Source organism: Protopterus annectens, chromosome 13.part0, assembly GCF_019279795.1.
Source record: "Protopterus annectens isolate FY-2018-M chromosome 13.part0, PAN1.0, whole genome shotgun sequence".
NCBI classification, from domain to species: Eukaryota; Metazoa; Chordata; order Ceratodontiformes; family Protopteridae; genus Protopterus; species Protopterus annectens.
Genome location: NC_056747.1, coordinates 1194248926 through 1194274344, shown reverse-complemented (window position 1 = coordinate 1194274344; position 25419 = coordinate 1194248926). Strand labels below are relative to the sequence as shown.

General features: G+C 41.9%; 1 protein-coding gene across 1 annotated transcript in view; it reads right to left on the bottom strand.

Moving 5' to 3' along the window:
• MAP3K3 (mitogen-activated protein kinase kinase kinase 3) overlaps positions 1 to 25419 on the bottom strand; it is a 1217405-nt gene that overhangs the window by 1148363 nt on the left and 43623 nt on the right. The window contains exon 2 of the mRNA XM_044055195.1: positions 2607 to 2686. Within this exon, the coding sequence (XP_043911130.1) occupies positions 2607 to 2610 (4 nt within the window). The 5' untranslated portion in view covers positions 2611 to 2686. The remainder of the gene's footprint in view (positions 1 to 2606; positions 2687 to 25419) is intronic.

Below are 25419 nucleotides of genomic sequence, written 5' to 3'. Positions count from 1 at the left end.
TAACTGGAAAGTGAATATAATTGTTTTTCTCTTCATTTTCCCCCCAACCAGCAGCAGCTTTGGTGGTGCCTAAACACACTCAAGAAACATTAAAGCCACCGCAGCCACAGGTATTGCAGGTGCCTAAAGCTGGCAATGATTAGCTTTAATTGACAGAATATCCACCATCGGGATTTAACTAAGATAAGGGCACTATGTCAGTCAAAATATTTAATGAAAATGTTAAACCTGTTACTTGACAAAACAAACACTCACTATAACCAGAAATATGTTTGAATTTTAAGATGAACATAAATATCACTTTATATTATTACTCATATGTTTTACAAGGTAGACAAGAGTGATGTACTAATTTTTGTTAATTTGACAGACATGTTACGAACTATCAAAATAAGACAACTTGCTATGGCTGGGGGGGGGGGGCAGCAAATGATGGGTTCGCTGATGCCTAAAGCAAACTCCAAGTCTGACTGCAAACAAGGCCAGCCTTCAGTGAAACAGAGCCCTAGACAAAGAGGACACCTCTGGGCCACCTTGTATGCTAGTTCCCCTGAGTATTATAGCAAACTTCCTACATTTAGCTACACTGCAACTACCCACCCCATCCCCACCGATACACAGTCATTTTCATCATGACCAAACCCCATTATTCATCATTTACAACCACTATGGACTGTAGGTTAAAACAGACACAGCACAGTATTCTAGCTAGCTTCACACAGATGCATACTACTTCTGCACAGCCAGAATAATGGCAATGGCGTAAATCACTTTCTTCCACAATCAGCCCCTGTACTCAAGAATTAACAGGAACTTTGACGGTATACAAGTCAGACATCAGAATGTAAAATTGAAATGACTGTCCACAGTAATGTTAAACTCCCCCAAACATACACAAAAAACACACACACGTGACAAATTACAGCCATTTGTATGACTGACTAAACACCTCAGATATTGGACTGTGATCAAATGAATCAATACACAAGAATGGTCACACTGGAATTAATCTATCTTCTCAACTCACTGTTGTCAAAATACAGTGTGGAACCCACTGCAACATGCAACCTAATGCAACACTACCCCACATGCACAAATACACGTTAACCTCTTAGTTCAGGAGTCAAAAAGAAAACTAGAAACTAACGGTAGGCAAATGAGCAAAATCAGCTACTGCCTTTATATATTTAAACTTGCTAGAACAGACTTTGCATTAGCATGCTTTTCTGAAGGTTAAGTCTGAAGTTCACAGCAGCAGGCAGAGTGCCTTAAAACTTGCTAATACCTAGTCTGCACTCCATTAGTTCCCTTAATTTTCAGTTTCAGGCCATCTCAGTCAGCTTGATCCAATAGGAAAGGCTCTTTGCCGCTTCATGCAGCAGTTCAGCGAGTGCTCGCCAAATGAGGTGTCATACATCCTCAAGAAGAACGAAGAGCTGTTCACAATGGTGTTGAACGCCTAGTGTTTCGCTGGTTTTGAAACCAGCCTGGAGAACAGATTTAGTAAATTTTTATCCCCTTTCTATATTACATCTCCTTAGAACTCGGCATATGTGCAGAGTTCTGAATGCCTAGAGCAAAGCAGAAGTAGACCTTTACTCAATCTAAAAATATTCAGCTTTCTGAATTTAATTCCATTTCTTTCATTGATTTAATGAGGGCTTCAGCCCAACAGCTAGTATCACTAATCACTCCTGCACCATGTGAAAAACTGCAAGGAAAAATGTACTTAGATAACCACTCTATTACCTGCCGTTGTGTGACCAGGGGTGTAGCAGCCAGTCTCCATGCTCTGCAAAATTTCTGAGGGGCTTCCAGGGATGAATCAGACAGAAAACCAGATAAGTGCAATAGTTATAGCACAATGGTGAACTACAGTGAAGGACACTACAAAGTAAGGAGTAATTTGAAGACTGACATAGGCCTGCACATGACAGTCAGCTAAACTTAGGTGGGTTTCAAGAGTCAAAGTGGAGAGTAAAGCGAATTGATATTTTGTAATAAGAGAATAACATTATTTAAATTTAGGGTGGTTGTAAGCACGGAGATGCTGAGGGAGAGAATATCATACTTGTACTAATTTATACTGACATTCATTTACAAATGCAACCGCCACAAAACACTTGCACAAAAAGTACAAGCACATTATCGATGGCATAATATTTTGATCAGCTCAGCTGTTCTGTGAACGTCCAATCTTCAAATGCAAATGAAAGAAAATACATGTACAAAAGGAGACCAGCAAAGCTGTGCCCACAGTGATGATAGAGCAATTACACTGTTAGTAGTCTAACAAAAGGTTCTAGTATGAAAATATTGGGATACATTCTGTATCTTTAGGATATCTGCCACAGAGAAAAAAATAAAAGCTGTTTAAGAAGGATAGATACTAAAGACAGTGTGGTATAAAAATCTGAAATTTCAGGCTACAACTATTTAACCAAAACATTGTCAAGCTGAGTGACTTGTACATGCCTTTTAACAATGCATAATTTTTTGCAACAGAAAATCAAAAGTTAAGCATTGAAAATATGTTCATATGTTCTGACAAACTTGCTTAAGAAACATATCAAAACAGTCCATACATAACACAGGAAATAACTTACCCATATTGGCAGCAAGCAGTTCCCTGCTCACCTGCAAACTTGATGTTGCCGTCAGGGAGTCATGTCTCTCTTCTTAAAACCTAAAGGGAAAAATAAGTTATTCAGACTTGTTTGGCACATACCAAGTTCCACAAATCACTCAAAGATTTACACATACGTTCTCTAGAAGTTATGATATACAAACTGTTCAAGCATTTAAAATATATTCAAATAATCAGCAACATGTACAAGCCAATCCAAACTACACAATACTGTTTAATTCAAAAGCTGCTGTACTGTTATTAAACAAGCAAAGATATGACAGGTACGATACTGTTAATGGGAACTACACATTTACATGCAGCTGGGGTCACCACCACCACCCAAGCCCCACGCTTGTATTCAAATCAGGGTTCTGGAACAGGAGTACTCACTAAACAAAAAACAAGATTAAGCTATGCCACTAAGAATATCTTTCAGTGTAGCAGAAGCTAATCAAAAGAGAAATATGGATCATTACAATCAGAAAATCAGTGCATGTATTTTTCAATACCAGTGCTTTATACCATATTAGCATGCTGCAGCACTAAATTAAATGTTTTCTGTTCTGGCTCAAAAATTAAACGGATTGTGTTAGACATATTAACATGACCATTTTTGGCCAGGTTTTCCCATTCCCCACAAGGCACTCTGTGCATGGAAAACATGAGATTATAATGTCCTACCTGCTCATATAAGGCTTCTGAATGGCAGTCTGCAGAAAAAAAAATTTTCTTTTGCTGGATTTACTTTAAAGAATTTTGAAAAATTCTGTTCAAATAATACTTTGGTTTGTGTTGTCATCATACCTCTCAATTTCTTAGAGGAAGAAAAAAAATTTGAACAAAGTCATAATGAATGGGGGAACAAAGGCCAAAGAATAGGGACAGTTTTAAAATATTGCACTTAAAAACTTAGAAAGTTAACAGAACAACAGGTTTTGCATCAGTATTAATTTTATGAATGATAAAAAGTCTGAAACTCACATCTGTCATTATTTTCTGACTTCAGTCCTCAATGACTTGCCAGAAAACAATTTTTGAAGAAACATAAAACTACGATGCAGAAAATCTTGACAGTTGAGTGGTATGGTATGGTTGTCATGTTTTAAAAACTTCACTTATTTCATCTTGCACCTCTTGGCCTCTACAAACATTCCTGCTAGAGAAAAGTTACTTCCTTGAAAGCAGAAGCCATTTAAACAGCAATACTGCTGCATAAAACTATAAGTAATCCCAACATCAGTAACAGAAATTAAAAGTTATGTACCCACCATATCATAGCATCTGTGTTGTCCATTTTCATTCTTCCTCACTAATGGGTTACAGATCCGATCCTCAGATCCAACTCTGCCACATTCACAAGACTTCGAATCCAAATCTCAAGCTCCTCCCTCTACCCATAGTGCTCTACTCCATCCCCAACTCCTCAGATCGAGTTTGCTGCCTTACTGCTCATTAAGTTATAGAGACAGGAAAGACACAAGAAATGATTGCGGCTCAAACCTGGAACATGCGGGTTCCATTATCATCCAAAGATCCTTCTAGGAGTGAAGAGGCTGGGGCTGGGTGGGAGGGAAGGTGAGGAAGGATGAAAATGGAAAACAATGATGCCAAGTACATAACTTAAATCGGATGTTGCCCTTTTCATTCTTCCTCACTGATGGGTCAAAAGTACCCAGCTATGCAGCTCTTGAAAGGCCCTCAAAGCAGGACACGCCGGACCACTGTCAAACCAAATTGAACATTGCCTGCAGAAGCAGAGCTTCCTTTGTAGTGTGCAACAGAGGTAAGAGTCTTTGACCAAGTGACTGCAGTGCAGGTATCATTAACTGAAATTCTAGAAGAAAAAGCAGACTGAGTAGCCATAGGTAGGTACTAGGCTATTGGCCCTAGGCCCTGCATAAGCCTAGCCAAAAAGGTACCGTGACTTTTGCTACTCAAGAAAATTATTCTCCTGTGCCCGTGTCGAGCAGAGCCACAGAGGTGATCCCCAGGGTGAATTTCCTATTTCCCATCCACTCATCAAGATTTTTCTTGAAGAGTGCTAATGAGTTTTGTTTGATATAGATAGGTAGTTTGTTCCAGATTATGGGAAGTCTCTGGGACAGGAATCTATCCCTCCAGCATGTTCTGTTTATTGTGGCGACAAGGTTTAGGTCCCTAGAGCTTGTAGCTCGGAGGGATTGGGATTTCTTTAAGTGGAGCATGTCCAACAGCACTGAGTTTGACATAGCTGTGTGTGTTAGGCAGAGATCGCCTCTGAGTAGGTGATATACGACGGAGTAAAGCTGGCATTTTTTTGAGACTGTCTGCGTAGGGCATCTGTTTGAAGCTGGTAATCCTCTGTGAGGTATTTCTGCGGCCTTTCCAGTTGTTGTTAGATGTCTTGTGAGGTACACACCAAAAGGGGCGTTGTACTCCACAATGGGTCTAATGAGTGATGAGTAGAGGGGAACAATGACCTCTTTTTTCCTGGATGAGAAACCTTTTGTGATGAGGTGTGCCATGTACAGGGCTTTCCTGACTACTGTGGCGATGTGATTATCAAAAGGAGAGACTACTGTCCACCTGTGTCCCAAGGTCTCTTATCATACTTTTGGTGTTAAGTAGACTACCACCTAAGTGGTAGCGCATGGGTACAGTTTATTTTACCAAAGGGGATGACCATGCACTTTTTGGCATTGAGCTCAAGGCCATGGCTTTGACACCAGGCATCTGTCTCAGTGAGGCCCTTTTGTAGGATGTCCACATCTTTATGTGTTTCGATTATGGCTCCTAGTTTGCAGTCATCTGCGAACTTAGTTAGCCAAAGACCTTCTGTGTTAGTCTGTACTTCAGAAAAGTAGATACCAAACAGGAGAGGACCCAGGACTGAACCCTGTGGTAGTCCACTTGTCACTGGTCTGAAGTCGTTTTTGGAGTCTGCTAGACTGATACATCTAGTGAAGTAGGCTCTAGTAGGACAAGGCAATTCCAAACATTTTTGAGACTAAAATCAGTGAAATACAGTCCGTAAACTGTTTGACCAAAGTAATTTTGGAGACTGCTTGACCTAAAAACAGTTAGGGGAAAAGGATACAAAATAGCTGATAAAGACTTCCTGTACGGTTTTGTTCTGTGAAAATAACAACGTTGTTGTCTATGATCATCAAGTAGGTGCAGCATATATTCTCCATTATTAATGAAGTTCTGAAAGAAAACTGGCAATTAAAATGGATTGATTAAATGTTAGTATCAGAGGTCACTTTAGGCATAAAGGAAGGGCCGATTCATAGAAACCATGTCTTTATGAAAAATAATGTAAGGAGGCTGATAAGGCCTGGGGTTCATCAATTCTTTTTGCTGAAGTGAAATCTACTAAAAAGCTAGTTTTCCCAAGAAAAACTTCATATCGCAATTGTTTGTTGGTTCAAACGGTTTCAGAGTCAATCCCTGGAGGACTACAGTGAGGTTCCAAGGTGGAGAGCAATCTTTTATTGGTGGTATAAGAAAAATTCCTTTCATGAAAACTTTACAAAATCTGGAAGTTGACAAAGAAAGGGATTTGTTTCCAGCGTGGAATTTGGCAATGGTTGCTAACTGAAGTTTAATAGTGGAAAAACTAGCTCCTTCCTTAAAAAGAGCAGTAAGGAAAAGGAACAGAGAAAGGATCTATATTCTCTTTAGAAGCCGATATAGAGAATCTTATCCATTTGCTTCTGTAGACTTTCTTGGTCAAGGCCTTCTGGGAGGCAAAGATAATGTCACAAACTGGGGAAGCAAGCCTGGACTGTCTCACAATTACTGGAAGAGAGAAACCATTCGGTCAACTTGAGGGTGTGGAGATGGGATGTTGAATCTCTGATGAGCGAGATAACAGATCTTAGTTAGGCTCTAGTATCCATGGAGGATATCTGAGGCGAGACTAGAGGAAGGGGAACCATACCTGTTGAGGCCAGTAGAGGGCAATGAGGAGGACTGCGCTCTTCAGCCTGCTTGCTTTCTGTAGAAATTTTAGGATCAGTGGAAGAGGGAGGTAAGCACAGAAGAGACCCAGGGGTCAATCATGAATCAGAAAACTTCTTGGCAACTCCCCAAGAGGAGGGAATCAGAGCAAACAGCTTGCTGCACTTTTTGAAGGGAGAGGCAAAGAGATCGCATCAAGGCTGGCACCAATGGCGGAAAATCGTGTTCGCTACTGACTGATTGAGGGACCACTCGTGAGGAACTGAATGGCCCTTCTGAGTCTGTTTGCCAATGCATTGGTTTCCCCGGTATGTGCGCTGTAATTAGAAAGCGGTCTTCAGAAATCCCAGACCCTCATGGCCTCTCTGTACAATGGGTAGGAGAGGTTTCCTCCTTGCTTCTTGATGTACCAGACAACTGACATATCTGTATGTACTGCAATAGTCCTTAGTGGGAGAATGTCCTGAAAGGCTTGCAATGTTAGAAGAACTGCTCTCATCTCCAGGACATGGATATGCAACTTGGTCTCAGAGGAGGACCATGTATCTTGGTCTATCCTTCCCTTGAAATGCCTCCTCACTCCAGTTTGGAAGAGTCTGTGATCACTGTGGCTACTGGGGGAGGAAAAGAGAAGGACCTGCTGAAAAACAGATCATCTGACTGTATCCACCATCGAATAGGACATTTACAAACTGGAATGAGTTTGATGGGAACAGATAGAGGCTGGTAAAGAATAGACCACTGTGCCGCCAAGGCCCATTGGAAGATTTGCATAAAGAATCTTGTTAGAGGTACTAGAATAATGGCAGCAGACACTGATCCAACAGCTTGTAACAGTAGTTTTGCTGGACGGGATGGATGAGACAGCAAGTCCCACACCAGATTTCTAAAAGATGTGATGCGGTGAAGAGGTAATGAAGCCACTTGAGTCGTAGTATCCAGCTGAGTTGCTATAAATTCTAGAGTCTGTATAGGAGTCGGGTTCGATCTGGGAAAATTTATCACGATGCCTACTGAGTTGGAGATCTGAAGCAAGTAATTTCTTGGCTTGCAGAAGTTTATGCCTGATTGGGGCATTGAGGAGCTAATCAAGAAAGAGTAACACCTGGAATCCTTTGAGCCTCAGGTGAGCTGCCACGACTGCCATGCTTTTAGTTAACACCCAGAGGGCTGTGGCCAGTCCAAAGGGCAGTACTCTCAATTGGTAGTGACTGGCTCCTATCCAAAAAAGCAGGTGTCTCCTAAAGCACCTATTTTGATATGATAATATATATGTCCTCGAGATCTATAAAGCACATCCAATTATCTTTGCACATAAGAGGCAGGATGGACTGAACCATAACCATTCAGAACTTGAACTTCTTTACATACTGACTCAGACTGATTGGATCCAAAATTGGTCTTAGGCCCCCTGTTTTCTTTGGCACCAAAAAGAAGAGGAAGTTCCGAATCCAATTTGCTCAGGTGGGACTTCATGGGTGACTCTTTCCTGTAGCAGCTTTTGAACTTCCTGAAATGCATACTCCCTCTGACTAGGTGGAACAATGGGGAGTTTCCTTCCTTGGGACAGGAGGTGGAAGGGAAAAGGGAATGTAGTATCCTTTGGATATTATGTTTAGCGCCCATGCGTTGTTTGTAAGATTTGTCCAGGCATCCAGGTGCAGGAAAACACAACCCCCGACTGCATCCAGAGGTGGACAACCAGGTAGCACTTCAGGAGCGCTGATAGGCCCCATAAGAGAAGGAGTCTCTGAAGCCCTGGTTCTGCTGACACCCTATGCCGCGACATCTACCATTGAAACCTCCTCCTCTGCAGGAAGTGTCCACGTGCTGTTCTTGAAAAGGCCCCAGAGACTTTTGGAACTACACTGGTCTTCCTATCTCAATGGTTTTCTAGAGAAAGTTTGTTGAGAGGTAGAAAACTGGATTCAGGTGGCAGACAGGGTCTTTCTTTCCTGCTCACTATCGGTAAGCGTATCTTTTGCTGATGGCCTGAATAAGGAGACATCAAAGGGGGCATTAACAAAAGACATCTTAAAGGGGTCCATGAAGTCGCACAGCCTCATCCAGGCAAGTCTTCTAATAGCTATGCCTGAAATATCTCCTCATGAGGCACCCTCCACTGTATGGAGATCAGCCTCATTAAAGAATTGGCAATGGACAACAGAGTAGTCAGCTGAAGAAACATCCTCTGCAGACATGGAATCGGTGACGGAGTCTGAAAGCTCCTTTATTAAATCTTTCTAAGCAAGTAAAATGCGCCAGGTAATTTAACAACCTCAGTGTGAGAAAGTGACTGAGATGCAGATGTTTTTTCCAAATCTATCCATCACTCTGGGCTCCCTGTTCAGTGGATAGACAGAGGAGCTCTGCTCAGTTAGCTCCTTTTAATGGCTGCCTCCACCATTATGGCATCAACAAAAACACCTTGACTCCAATGGGCTCTGTCTGCTGAAGGGACAAGAAATTAATCCGCGTGTTTGATGGACTCGACAGTGTCTGGTTCTGTCCAAGCCTGGTAGGAAACCAGGTCCATAAGTTCATTCACTGGGTTTTTTTTTTTTTACCAAAGACGTAGATGGGCCAGCCGCAAAAGCCTCCAGGAACACCAATTCCTCAGGAGGAGGAGTTTGAGAAGACCAGCCACCTTTCTGCTTGAAGATTTCCTGGACGTCCCCAAAACAAACATTCAGGTAGTGAGTCTAACGTGCCTCCTCTTACATGTTCTCTTCCTAGGGACTTCTTCCATGGGATACTTGGGAGAGATGCTGGAAGAGAGAGGAAAACTGTCTGGGGAATGGAGAAAGAGAGGCCTCCCTATGCTGGCTGACCCTGAGGAGCAGAGATGATGGGCTCAGAGCTCAGACCCAATGAGGGACGAGGGGTAGAATCAGAGACAAGAGAAGAGGGTTCTCTGTACAAAGAGAATACCCTTTCTGCTACCTGATAAGCTGACAGCCTCCGGGAAACCTCTCTTTCCTGCCAAAGCAGCCGAAGGAAACTCAGAGCCAACCCCAGATCCAAGCTCCCCAGAGAGAATCGGACTCTAGCTGTCCAGGGCTGAGGCACCCAGGGGAAGATGGTGCTGGCAGCAGTCCTTTAAAATTATTAACTTCTACAGTCTGAAAGGGTCCTAGGATTGAAAGAGGAGCATATGTCACAATCCAAATTAAGATGCTCTGGCCCTAAACAACAGACGCACTTCTTGTGGACATCATAGTTAGGAGTCGTATGCCCACAAGTGCATTTCTTAAAGCCAAGTTTGTCAGACATATTTCCAGTTTATGCAAGACCAACAACCAAAAAAACACCTAAAGCAGCTGTACTCAAAAAAGGCCCAGAAAAGGAACAGCATGCAGTAGACAAAAGTCACAGTGACTTCTGACAAAAAGAGAAAGTTTAACACACACGTGCTAGCTATAAAAATAGAACCACTAGACATGAAATTTTTAAACACACACACCAAAATCTTTTTTAAAACTTTTTTTTATTAAAGGGGCAGAGTAGATTAAAGATTTGCAGAATGATGGGAATCTCTCAGAACAAGAGGTGCAACTGCAGATAGCTAAAGAGAAAACAGTACCTGGATAATGTGTATAAATATACAAAGATTGCGGTTAACCAACAGTTTTTTTGGCAATAACTCCAGATCATAAAAACTTTCAGCACAACAACTTCGGCAACAGAAAGTAGAAAGGGCTGTCACCAAACTGAGTGCCTATTAACAAAAATTAGTAATGACAGATCCTATAGATGCAGTAGGGATATTTCAGACATTTTATGAAAATATGTGCAAAGCAGCAAAGTGGGAAACTCAAGAAAGAGTGCAAATAGAAATATTAACAAGTAACAGTTAAACAATACTATATAAATCAAGAATAATCTCTATGAACACATGGTATTCCATTGGAATTTTGGAAGAAGGAAGAAAGTGATAAAGATCTGAAAGATTTAGTTTAACTTTATTTTAAAAGGAGAAGCTGAAGTGTTTGTTTGGTGGCCTGCTTGCTTTACTGTACTCTAAATATTGCTGATCTCTGGCTGCATTTTACTTTGAATTGAAGCTTTTCATTTAAGGTTTACTCACTTCTATTTTGTATTTTATTCTTGTACATTTGTTTTGTTTTAAGTTTTCTGTTCTGTTGGAGTTTTAAGAGGTCTTGGCTAGTATCAGTTTAAAAAAAAAAAAAAGCAAAGAATTCCTTTGCAAACAGTGAATAACATCAGTTAATTAGTGGGAGAAGCTGAGAAACAGCATTGCTCTTTCAGTTAAAAATATCTCTATTTAGCTCAAGTGTTTGCTTGGTAGCCTGCTTGCTGTACTCTGCCTGAATATTGCTGATCTCTGGTTGCATTTTAAATTTTTCCTCCCACCCAACCAATTGTTGTGTTCTTAAATTTGGTGGTCCGCCCCTACTATAAATCTGATTTTGGACACTTCTCCCAGTCCCATCTCATCAGCTCATTCCACTGGGACAGAGAGATATTTGAGAAGGCCCACCCCCATAGTTTCTCAACCCTCAACTTCTGTTTCCTCCCTTCCCACTTAACCTAAAAAATGCACTTTATTCAGCTGCTTTTACTGTATTTGTGTTTCTTCCTACTTTTATTACTTTATTTCGCTTTTGATGCTTGTTCTTAAAAAAGAAGTGTTAAATGGCATTTATTCTGCTACATTATCACTGCTTGTTAATAGCCTGATTAAAACTATATCCGTTATAAGCCTTTTGGTTTAACCACTTTGGCTTCAGGCCGGTTATTTTACATCAAGAAGGTTTGTGGGAGGAGAGGACAGCTTCCGCCCTTCTGAGCTGGGAATTGCAGAGGTCCTTACAAGAGGCTTACCTAAACATCAGAGATCTCCCAAACACAAACAAGCATGCATCCTCTGCAGAACATAGTGCACACAACATATCACACACCAGTGACTCACCAGTCAAGCCCCTAAGGCATAACACAAAAACATCTTAAGTGATAGGCAACAACTGTGAGATGCACAGATGTCCCTCTCGCCAGGCTGGATAAGGAAAAGGTCACAGTGAGCTGTTAGGTGCCAGGACGTGCCACATCACACACGCACTCTAGCCTCTCAACAGCAGGCACTGTTATGACTCTGTTATAGTCCATGTTGGTTTGAACGACTGGAGATGTACCACACTGGACTATGAAGAGAGACATGACTGAGCTCTTGGATTATGAGTCGCAGGCAGGTATGCCCCTAGCCTTAAGCAGCATTTTACGTTCGCCTACGATAACGTCTCAATACAAACAAAAAATAATGGACTTCAGCAATTGGCTTAGTTTCTGGTGTCAAAGGGGATCCAGTATTTGTCAGCCTGGGATGACATGGTCGACAGACCTAGATGCTTTGCCAGAGATGGTCTGTCAAACCTGGGATTTCAGTTACTGGCTAAGGCTCTTGCCATCCCCATAGTGTCTTTTTAGGCAATCTCAAGATCAAAATTCCCCGACATAAAAATACCCTCTAAAAACAATCTCAAGGTTATGCTGCTAAATGCTTGTAGTCTAAACCAGAAACTACGCTCAGTGGAAGCAGTCCTCACCCTGGACGATAATGACACTTGTGCAGTCACTGAAACCGGTTTTAAAGCTGCGGAGAGCAACCCAACTATACCAGGTTACATTTCCTTCCACATGTTCAGACCACAAACTGAAGGCGTGAGAACTAAAGGAGGTGATGTATCAATATTCATTAAACTGAATTACTTCGGGTGAAACTGACTGTAGGTAAAACCTCTCTTCAGGTCATTGCCAGCTATAGGACCCCTTCCATGAATCAGGACATCCATTCAACCTACTTGGATCTACTTGAGTCAATCAAGATACAACCAAACACCCTGGTTTTGGGTGACTTTAATTTCCTGTCCATACACTGGGTAAATTATACATGTTCCAACTTATTTACCCAAAGGTTCCTGGACTTTGTTAACTCCAATGCCCTGGACCAGCTGGTTGACACATCCACAAGGGGCTCAAACATCCTGAACCTGATGCTCACCAACATCGGAGACTGTTGCACCACCCCGAGTGTGTGGCCATCCCTGGTGAGCTCTGACCACAAACCAGTCTCGCTAGAACTAACTATAACAGGACCCACCTTAGCAACAACTACACTAAAAAAGAACTTATCAAAGGCCAATTACAACCTCTTATGTGATGGCATAAATAGCTTTAAAGCCCCTTCCTGCACTGATGGAACAGGCACCTATGATGAGTTATACAATCACCTGTACAATTGTATTGACTTTGCCATATCTAACAGAATCAAAGCTATGTCTTCAAGGAAAAACAAACCTACCTGTTGGACAACTGCCATTAATAGGCTATACAATAGGAGAAAGAAATTGCTATCTAACAGCAGAAAGAAACGGTCTCAAAACTGGAAACCACTCCGTCCACAACTTAAACAAGCAAATAAGACTCCTAGTGAAATCCTCCAAATCTATCTATGAATCCAAATTAGCTTCCCTAACTAAAGGATAACCACAAGGCATTCTTTAGTTATATACGTAACCTCAAAGGTAAGGCCCAGATTTGCTCTGAACTCTTAGTTAATGGTACTTCATATAGAGAACCTGTGGATATAGCAAACCTGCTGGCGGATAGGGATGCTTTGGGGTGTGTGACACGGACAGGGGAGAGAAGTTTTCACTCAACCTAACACCTGTCCCCCTTCTAGTATCTCTGAGAAGCAGGTCAAATGCCCTCTCCAAAGCCAAAAACACAGCCTCTATGGGACCAGACAACATCCCAGGGTGTGTTCTACATGGATTAAAACAGGAATTAGCATCACCATTCAAGCATGCTTTTCAATCACAGCCTAAGCACTGGCTTCGTCCCAATGGAATGGAAAACAACAACAGTCATCCCTATGCACAAAGGGGGTGCATCCACAGACCCCAGGAACTATAGATTCATTAGCTTGACCAGCCTTATCTGCAAGGCCATGGAACAAATTATCATGGACCTCATTAACAAAGATATAGGAAATCTCCAAATGCTCGACCCCACCCAGTTTGGCTTTGTCAAGGGGAGATTATGCCCATTAAACTTGATGGAATTCGAGACGGTCACCAAAGCCCTAGAGAAGGGCAGATATGTGCATCCAGCTTTCCTAGATTTGGCAAAGACCTTTGACACAATCCCCCACTCAGGCAACATTGATAAAAAAGTACAGTTTTGTACCTACCATAAATGTAGATGTTCGAAGATCCACATTGCTGCAGTCCTTACACTTGGGTAGTCCGCTGTCCTCGGTCGGCCCGAATATCAAAGTATAAGGCTGACGTCGGTCAAGGCGCATTTGACTGACATCAGGACGTCAGGGTACAAATGCGCATGACCGACGTCATATCCTCAGTCTTTTCTTGCCCCAGATGCCAGAAGACCCTAAAAATAAAGGTCAAAACCAAAAGACAGCAAACAACCAACCAACCACCCTTGCACTAACTATATGTACAATATATACCATATACACAATATGTACAACCCAACCCACACAACCACCTCTAACTACAGAGGGGAAGGAGGGAGGGTAAATTGGACTGCAGCAATGTGGATCTTCGAACATCTACATTTATGGTAGGTACAAAACTGTACTATGTTCTTCATCTCACATTGCTGCAGTCCTTACACTTGGGTAGAATCCCAAAGCAGAGGAAAGGGAGGATGGCTAACTACAAGGAAGCAGGAGCCGCCAAGATGCCCTGCAAAACAGCAGTGGCAAAACCAGCCCTGGATTTAGAGTAAAGTGGCAGGTGATAATGCCTAGAGAATGTATGCACTGAACTCCAAGTAGCTGCCTCCAAAATATCCTTGGTTGCCACTCCCCTCAAAAAAGCTGTTGAAGTGGCAGTAGCCCTAGTGGAATGAGGCCTAATCCCAGCTGGAATCTCCTTGCCATGATGGGAATAACAGAAAGCAATGCAAAACCCAATCCACTTAGAAATAGTTTGTTTTGACACAGGCTTGCCCTGAGAACTCAAAGCAAAAGAAACAAACAACTGCTGAGACTGCCTGAACCCTTTAGTTCTGTCCAAATAATAACACAACTGCCTGTGTACATCTAAAGTGTGCAAAATCTTTTCCCCTTTATTTTGGGGATTTGCATAAAAGGTAGGCAAATGAATAGTTTGGTTTAAAGCCACACTAGAAACCACCTTAGGCATAAAGGAAGGATTAGTACGTAATGATACCCTATCCTTATGGAAAATCAAGAAAGGCTCAACCGCCATAAGGGCCTGCAATTCAGAAACCCTTCTTGCAGAGGTAATGGCCAACAAAAAGCAGTCTTCCATGACAAATATTTCAACTCAGAAGTAGCTGCAGGCTCAAAAGGTTGTAGAGTGAGTTTCTCCAACACAAAATTGAGATCCCAAGCAGGAGTAGGAGCTCTTCGTGGGGGTCTTATATTCTTTGCCCCTCTAAGAAATTTGCTTGAACAAAGGATGAGAAAACAATGGTGGGTCGCAATCATAGTGAGCCGAAATTGCTGCAGCATGAACTTTAATAGAAGAGAAAGACAAACCTTTGTCTAGTAACTCAGTAAGATATTGAAGAGCCACACACAAATTAGGCTCAGAAACATCAAAATCTTTTGCTGCACTCCAAAATAAAAATCTCTTCCATTTATCTGCGTACACTTTCCTTGTACTAGGCCTTCTAGCTTCCAAAATAACATTCAAAACTTGCTGAGGAAGTGGAGGCCCACTATGGTTCAAAACAGAATATGCCAGGCTGTTAGGTGCAGAGAGTGAAGCTTGACATTTAGCAAATGGCTGTCCTCCTGCGACAACAGGTGTGGAATCAAGGCAAAGGCCATGGAGGCTTCCGTACCAGACTTCTCAGTAATGGGTACCAGTGCTGTCGAGGCCAATCCGGAGCTATTAAAATCATCCTTGGCTTGTCCTGTCTGACCTTTACAAGTACCTTTGGGAGGAGAGGCAGAGGTGGAAAGGCATACACATGAAGATTGCTCCAATTGAAAGAAAGAGCATCCACTCTCCAAGCTGTGGGATGAAACCTTTTTGTGCAAAACTTTGGCAGCTGATGGTTTAGTGGAGAAACGAACAGATCTATGTCTGGAGTTCCCCATGACACTGTCAATTTCTGAAATACATGAGGATCCAATTTCCACTCGTGGGGATCCATAATTCGTCTGCTCAACACATCTGCTAAGGAGTTCTGTGCTCCTGGCAGAAACCTTGCCTGAAGATTGAGCTGTAAACTGAGAGCAGTCTCCCACAAAATCATTGCTTGCCTGCATAGAGGATAAGAATGTGTTCCCCCTTGCTTGTTGATGTACCACATGACAGTTGTGTTGTCTGTTAGAATCAACACCTGCCCTGGAAGAAGTAAATCCTTGAAAGCTATTAATGCAAACTGGACTGCTAACATCTCCTTCATGTTGATATGTAGATGCTGTAGTCTGACAGGCCACTTGTTTTGTATCCACTTTCCATTTAGATGAGCTCCCCAAGCTTTGTCTGAGGCATCTGTCGTTAAACTCTGACTCGCCTCTGGCCGGGTCACAGAGAGTCCCTTGTTTAGGTGACATTCCTGAGCCCACCACAAAAATTCCTTTTGAATGCAAGGTATTATTTGAATGACAGTGTCCAGATCCTGGCAGTGCTGTGTCCATACATTTTTGAGATACCATTGTAGCTTCCTCATATGCAGTTTGGCATTGGGAAGCACCAGAATACAAGATGCCATGAACCCTAAGGCTTGAAGGACTGTCCTTGCAGTCAGCCCGGACTGATGAGATAGTTGATGGAAGTAAAGGGATAGACTCTTTTGTTTGTCCGGGGTTAAAAAGGCTATCTGGGATGCTGTATTCAGTCTCACACCCAGAAAGCACATGTCCTGAGAGGGTACTAGACTGGACTTTATTTCGTTCACAGAATACCCCAGGCATCTTAGCACTGCTATCACATATTCCAAATGATGAAGAAGCTCTTCCCTTCCTTGAGCCAGAATCAGGCAGTCGTCCAAATAAGGATAGATCTGTATTCCTTTTAGCCTGAAGAAAGCTATCACTGGAGCCAGAACTTTCGTGAACACTCTGGGCGCAGTAGATAAGCCAAAGGGCAATGCAGAGAACTGATAGTGAGAAGTCCCAGCTCGAAAACGTAGATACTTCCTGCAGCTTAGTCTGATAGGAACATGAAGGTAAGCCTCCTTGAGATCCAAAGTTACCATCCAATGATCTTTGCCCAGCAGAGGTAAAAGCTGCTGCAACGTCAACATTTTGAACTTGGGAATGTCCAGATAAGTGTTGAGGATAGATAAATCCAAAATTGGTCTCCACGTGTTCCCCTTCTTTGGTACTAGGAACAGGCGAGAATAAAATCCTAGGCCCACTTCTGGCATAGGGACCGGCTGTATGGCCCCTATTTGGAGCAACAGAGAAATCTGCTTGTAAGCCTCTATTCTTTGTTGAGGAGGAACGTCTGGCATGCCTTTGAAAGGAGGCAAGGTATGGAAATAAAACCTGTAGCCGTGGTGTATGATATCCAATACCCATCTGTCTTGGGTAATTAAACTCCAATTTTCTTTGAAAAGTGCCAACCTTCCTCCCAAAGGTGCTGCCAGACAAGAAGGCTCTGGCAGCTGAAAAGGTAGGTCATTGGGTCTGTTTACGAAAGGACTGACCCCTGCCCTCACCCGAAGACTGTGCAGGAGAACTCCCTGTTCTAGGCCTGAAAGAGCCCTGGGCTCTGCCCCTACCACGTCTAGATCTACCCCTAGACTGGGAATCATAAGAAGGATACGTCCACCCCTTAGTAGGCCAATTTCTACTAAACTTTGGAGGCTGGACCTGCAAAAAATCTTTAACAGTCTGCATAGACTTAGCTTTGTCTTCCATTTTCTTTAAAACTGCCTCAACAGGAGGACCAAACAACACGTCAGATTGTAAAGGAGCATCTAAAATCCTTGTTTTAACATGTTCAGACAAAGTTTGATCCCTTAGCCAGGCGTGCCTGCAAAGAACTGACCCAGTGGCAGCCACCCTAGACGAGGCCTGTACAGCATCAAAACCACATTGCAAAGAATGCTTACCCACCTGTTCAGAAACATGTACTAAATCTTGCAACTCTTTACAATCAATACCTACTGCCAGAGCATCAACCTTAGACTTCAATTGTGAAAGGAGATAGTTTTGGTATTTCAACATGTGAAACTGGCAATTCAAAGCCCTCATAGCAAGAGTGGAAGAAGTATAAACTTTCTTTCCCCATCTATCCAAGGCCCTAGCCTCTTTGTCTGCAGGAACCGGATTCTTAACAACAGAAGCCTTAACACCTTTAGGCCCCTGGCTAACAGTTTCTGGGTCTGCCCTAGGACTCTTAAAAAGATACTTATGAGCTTCAGGCACCCTGTAATACCTATCCGGCTTAACAGGAGCAGGAGGCAAAGAATCAGGATTAAGAGAAGCCTCTGTAAAATCATCTTCCACTACATCCAAAACAGGAGGTATAGCCAAAGGCCTATGCTGGGGTAAAAAATAAAATTCCCTAAGCCTTTTCCTGGAATCAGAGAAGTCCTGACCTTCCCACTTAAAATGCTCCCTCATGGAATGAAGAGTTTCTGAAAAAGAAAAATCCTCAGGAGGAGAAGCAGAAGGAGTAGAATCATCCACATCAGAATCAGAATAAGGAGAGTACTCCTGCAAGTCTTCAGCCGAAGACTCTGAAACATCTGAAGCCTGCTCAAAACCCCCCAGCTCAGGCTCCACCCTAGGTCTCTTATCAGGAGGGGGCATAGAACCCTAATCAAAGTAATCAAATCTTCTGCCATTTTAAGCATATGCTTCTTGGGCACAGTACCTGAAGAGCTAGGGGTAACACCAACCGAAGCTAAACCTGGCCTGCCCCTGGGAGAAGCCTTTGAAACAGAAGGAGAGGGCCTAGCCACCCTAGGAAGGGAGGGGAGTATAGTAACCTGAGAAGCCCCCTCAGCCTGACTTGCCTCCTGAGAGGCCACATCTTGCAATAATAAAGTCTCACCCTGGGAACACAAAGAAACCTCCGGTGGAGCCACCGGCTCCACCGACACCTCTAAAGAACCAGCGTCCGGTACAGACGGTTCTTCTAGCCTAGGCTTAACTGCTTTGTCCTTGCGCTTCTTCGAAGCGGGCGTCGGAGCATCCGACGGCATTTTATAATTGCACCGCTTCCCAAAGACTAACCTTGCACAATCCAACCTTCTCTTTATAGTGCGTTTATTAAATCTAGCACAAGAGCGACAGCCAACAACGTCGTGCTCAGGCCCTAAGCAAGGAATACACAAAGTATGATAATCTCTATGCGGTATCTGTTTCCCACAAGAAATGCAATTATTGACTTTTTCTGACATCCGGTAAATCACTGAGGCAAGAAAAAACTAAAATATTCCCCAACGGGTACTTAGCCAACTTTGAACTCGGTCTGAAACTTCGAAATCGAAAAATCTCAGAACGCCAACCGGCACTTGCAATGTTGCTTCTGCATCGGACCATGCGGCAAAAAAGACTGAGGATATGACGTCGGTCATGCGCATTTGTACCCTGACGTCCTGATGTCAGTCAAATGCGCCTTGACCGACGTCAGCCTTATACTTTGATATTCGGGCCGACCGAGGACAGCGGACTACCCAAGTGTAAGGACTGCAGCAATGTGAGATGAAGAACATCTCACCCAGCTGGGTATCAACCTGTATACTGGTCAGGTAGGTTGCAAACTGGCTCACTGATAGAACTCACAAGGTCAAAATAGGGGACTCCACCTCTTCCAACAGACTCATAACCAGTCTTGTTCCACAGGAATTGGTTCTGGGACCCCTACTGTTGGGAATCTACTTCTCCGAAGTACAGGCTAAAACTAAAGGACTGTGGCTGACAGTTTGATGATGACTGCAAACTGGGAGCGATCACGGAAACCCCTGGTGGTGTCAACATCCTGCAAGAAGGTCCTACCCAGAGTAATGCGTGGTGCCAAAGTCATGGTCTTAAACTTAATGCAAAAAAAAGCATCATCATCCCCTTCGGCAAGGGTGATTTTCCTACAAACTAACACATCAATAGCAATACCCTAAGTACACAGTCAGTGGTGATAGATCTGGGCACACAGGTTGACAGCAACCTTAACTTCGATCACCATGTCAACACAGTGGTAAGAAGGGCACTTTATATTCCTCATCTCATAAGTAAGGGCACTGCCTCCAGAAAGAGAGAGAGGTTATAGCCCCCGTACTCTCCCTCATCAGGCCAATAATATAGAGTACAATGCTCCCTTTGGTATGTTCCTTTCCAAAATCATGCAGCAATTGGAGAGACCACAAAGGCTCCTTAAGAATAAAATTCAGGGTATTCAAGATCCGTCTTATGCAGACAGACGGAAATCATTGTCACTTTACTCTGGGTCATACAGACTGCTCAGAGACAACCTGTTGCTTTGCATATAGAGCAGTCTCTGACCCACCTTTGATGGAAATGCTGCACATTCGCAAGTCAAATGGCACACTGGTCAGTCTCTCAAAAGGACCGTAACCTGGTATGTGACATCAACAGAACTAGATGGAGAGACAGATTTGTCTCACAGAGGTTGCCCCACATTTGAAAAAAGCTTCCTATTCATGTTAAACAAAGCCCCTCGTTGGCCCTATTTAAGAGCAATTTGGATGAGTAGATGGGTAACCGGAAATCCACCCTGGGGTTCCCATACGTGTCCCTGTTGGACAGGGGCAATAGGTGCTGATTTTAGTGTCTGATTGAACCAGACACCTTTGGGAACACAGGTTGAACTTGGCTAGGCTTGTAAGGGCTCTGGAGCCATTAGCCTAGTAACCGCCTATGACCATATGAGGAGAAGTACCAACATCCTGGAAAAAAGCTGCAGTGGCGGTGTTACCTAAGGACAGTAAAGACCCAGCTATATACAGATGCATTTCAATTTTAAACCATGATTATAAAGTGTTTATGTCTACACTAGTTAAGAATGGCAAAGGTTTTACCAAAAATTGATAGATGTGGTTTTGTGAAGGGAAGGCACACATCTGACAACACTAACAGAACAATAATGATCCAGAGGGAATCAGAATGTAAGAAATTAGCACAGTCGCTGGTGGGTCGTGATACAGAGAAAGCATTCAACAGTTAGCTGGGACTTTACGAGTATGGCAGTGGAAGCGTTTGCATTCCCTGATACAATAATAAGATTAATTAGGAAGCTATATGAAGGATCGAAAGCAGTAATTAAAGTGGGAGGGTTTTCTGATAAGTTGTGTCTGAAGAGAGGAAGCAAGCAGGGATGTCCTCTTTCCACTTCATTTGTTTTATATTTAGAGCCACTGGCAAAGAAAATAAGGTACTCAGAAATGCAAAGATTTAATTTGTACGGTAATCAAGGAAAGATGGCTTTATTTGAAGATATTTTTTACCTGATCAATCCAGAAAAATTACATCCTGCTGTTGTATAACATTCTGAGACAGTTTCAAATCTTTTCAGGACATAAAAATGAATGAAGATAAAACTATAGCTGTACATTATGTACCCACACACAAGTTAATTCAGTAACACCCATATTTATGGGGACAATACAAAACCTGGAAGCTCTTGTTTATGGACATGAATATCAAGACACAAGCAATTGTTGTCTTCTTTCGGCTTTTTCCCGGTTAGGGGTTGTCACAGTGGAACTCTGGTCCCCTAATGATTGGCAGTAGATTTTCACGAACGCAGAGGTGCCAGCTCGACGTTCAATCTTCAATGAAGGCATGCCCATTTACGCATGTCTTTCGAACGCCCACCCAACCACGGGGAGGGCATGCAGACTCCACACAGAAGGCACTCCCTGCACTCCAGCAAAGAATCGAATGGGAGAACCTCTTGTTGTGAGGTAACAATGCTACCGCTGCACCACCGCGGAAGTATCATTAAGACACAAGCAGTGAAAACATTAACATAAAATCTGCACAACTCATGTAAGACTAATCAACCAGAGGAAAGGTGGTGGATAATTTAAATAAGAATGGAGGGAATTATCTGGAGGAGAACAGGCCAAGAGTTAAGTGGAATAAGCTGATCTTTACAGTAAGACAAAGTGGTTTTGGATTACCTCACTTGAAGGGATATTTTAGAGGTACGCAGTTAAGGTTCATTTACATAACACAAGTAGGTGGTTATAATTCAAAATGGAAAGTGGCTGATGAGAAAAACCATACAGAATATTATATTCATAAAGTAGCAAAAAAGTATTCCAAGGACTACGCCAACACGAGAATGGAGAAAGGAGATTTTGCCAAAAGGAATGACTGCAAGTAGGGGTACAGAAAACAGGCAAAACAGGGCTGGAGAAAAATGACAAAGGAACAAAGGTAACAGGAGCAAATAACTAGAAAGGAAAAGGTAATATAGTGCGATGAGACCAAGAACACATCTGGACTGCAAGCGACAGACTGCCTTCCCTGACAGGGAGTGATATCGCAGCAAAGACCAAAAGAAACAAGTATCAAAATTTTAAGTAGAAGACCTGCTTTGGTGGGGTTTTTAGTCAAATCTAGAAGGGAAGCCGCTGCTAAAAAGGGGATAATTAGTAAAGCATATAAAATATTGCATGATAACTATAAGAATCAGAGATGGTTAAAAAAGACTGCTTTTAAAATCTCTCTTCCCAATTTACAAAACAACGGGAGGACATATGTATGGCTCCAAGTATGCAACAAGGTCCAGAAGGTCTCTGCATAGATATTTTTATACCCCAAGCAGACTTCAAATAATTTTTCCTCAGGTAAATAGCAAATGTTGGAGATGTGATAGGGAAGTAAGAGTTAACTGGAAACGTGTTCTGCAAGTCTAATGAGTTTGCAGATTTGAAAAATCTCCTACAGAGTCCTCCGTCAAGAATAAAGGGTGAGCAGACAGCTGTAACCAAGGCTGTGATTTTTTTTAAGCTAGGACACAGGATCTGATCTGAATTGCCTTACATTTAAGCTATGTTGGCTGCAAAAAAAAAAAAAAAAAAAAATTTACTTGAAAATGGAAATCAGTCTAAACAGACTGTATTTGGAGTACTGAATATTATAAAAGAGATAAAAGAACTGGAAAGGACTCTTTTGAGAAAAGGGAAGTAATAAATTAATTACATAGAAGTAGATGAAAACTTTTGGAACAATACATGCAAAATAATGCTCAAAGATAGGAGGAGTGAGGTTTAACAGAAGGCAGGAATTCAAGCAATTTATGTAATGATAGACTGATAATTACAAACAAAATAGGCAATGTATAACATGTAAATGGAAAAAATTAACTTTTTTCTGTTTGTGCATGTTTATCTAGGTCTTAAGTGACAATTTAAAAAGGTGTTAAAAAACAGACACATTACCAGACCACATCATTAAAAGCATGCTATGGCATGGAAAGCTAAAGTGGCAGAGGTATATATCTTCTCTCCATATCCATCCATGGCCTTGCAGTCTTTAATTGGTAAGGCACTGTTAACACTTCTAAACTTCTTCCAGACTGCAAAGAAATAATTACTGGGTCAGAAGTGGGTGGCTTTTAGGAACAAGACCTGTGACTTTCTGGTACTATAAATTCCCCATCTGGTTTCTTAAGCACAGGAGGTTTAGATTCATGGCCAGATGCAGATAAATAAGGTATCTTCCAAAGTCTCCAAGAGAGGGAAGCAGCAGCAGACGGTATGGAACTTCCATGCAAAGCAACTGTCATTTCATAAACTCGGAAGAGGTACTAGTTTACCCTCGTAGTCAAGTACTGTATCTTACGGACGGTGTCACCAAGAAAGAGTTCAAGTGCATCTGAACACAAGTATCAGATTCAGACTTAAAACTTGCTTGTGTCTTTTGGCTTTTTCCCGGTTAGGGGTCGCCACAGCGGAACTCCGGTCCGCTAACGATTGGCAGTAGATTTTTACGTGCTGGCTTGCCGGGCCTAACGCACAACCTTCAACGAAAGAACGCCCATTCACGCATGTCGCCACACAGAAGACGCTCTGAGAATTGAACGGGCAATGTCTAACTGTGAGGTGACAATTCAGACTTAAAACTAAATGAGGAAAATTGCACTTCGGTGGAAAAATCATGAAGCTCAGAATCAGATTCTGAAGAAATCTCAGAAGTACTATTATTCGATTTGTGGGGAGTAGAAACTGGAGGTGGTTTCAAACATGCAAGGGTTTAAAAGGTCCCTATGAAAAGTTAGGTCTCTCCTGTTGAGAGTTCCTAGAAACAGGGATAACATGAGGGGAGATTGTCAGTTTTTCTGGTTTCTCCTCTTTGGAATATCCAAAGAAAAACAAATACATGAGGGGAACAGACCCCAAACACAATACCCCCATGAAGGTCCCTCAAACATCTTCATTGACTAAAATCTGAAGAATTACACAGACACGATATAAAAAGTGCACACACCCTGTTAAATGCCATGTTTTTGTGAAATAAAAAAAATGAGACCACAATGAATAATTTCACAACTGTTCCCACCTTTAATGTGACCTATAAGCTGTACAATTCAATTGAAAAACAAACAAATCTGTTAGGGGAAAAAATATAGAATACAGTAAGCTGGTTGCATAAGTGTGCACACCCTTAAACTATTTGTTGAAGCACCTTTTGATTTAATTACAGCACTTAAGTCTTCTTGGGTAGGAGTCTATCAGCATGGCACATCTTGACTTGGCAATATTTACCCACTCTTTATTGCAAAAGCACTCCAAATCAGTCAAAATGTGAGTGCATCTCTTGTGCACTGCCCTCAATTGAATTGTACAGGTTATACGTCACATTAAAAGGTATATATACACACACTAATATTTTATATATATATATATATATATATATACATATACATATACACACACACACATACATACTAACACACACACATATATATATATATATATATATATATATATATATTTTTTTTTTTTTAATATTAAAAAAATAAATCTTTCTACTTTAAAACATCTAAAACCCATAACATCTAATTTCTTAACATCTAACACTACAAATCACAAGAAAATAACATCCCCTCCACATACACCACCACCAAACTACCAAGCATACATTTTACTATGTTTCTGCAGGGGGGAAAAAAAACCATGCACCCCCCACCCCCATAAATGAAATATACCAACTTCAAGATCGCACTACAGTGGGAAAAAGTTAATTTCCTAACCCCACTGTATCGAGCCCCCCCTACAGAAATGTAGTAAAAAGTGTGTTTGGTCTCATTTTATGTCATTATATGTGAAGGGGTTGTTATTTTCATGTGATTTGTACTGTTAGATGTTATGAAATTCAAATGTTATGGATTTTAGATGTTTTGAAGGGGACCCATATATGCACACGTGTGTGTGTGTGTGTATATTATATATATATATATATATATATATATATATATATATAAATAAATATAAATGTAAATAAGAGAGAGAGAGATGGGTCTACTTCAAGACCTAAAACTCATTTGACTGACTCCAATTTCATAGACAGCTTACAATGCTGATTTTCAACATACTAAATCTTAAACCATAGACAAGCACACTTAGAACAACAATAACTAACTCTTTCCAGAACTTATGAACCACTTACTAACCCTCTTAGCAGAAACGGGACAATGTACAACCAAACTAGGTGGGAGGCTACGCCCCCCCCCACACCCCCCCAATTATATATACTAACTCCAGGATCGCACTACAGTGCGGGAAAAAGGGCATATACCATTAACTTGCCTTACAGTACTCTACACGCTGCTACTACTGCTGGGAATGCAGAAAACATTTGCCAAATTACATTAGATACTTCCCATAAAAATGGGAATAGAAAA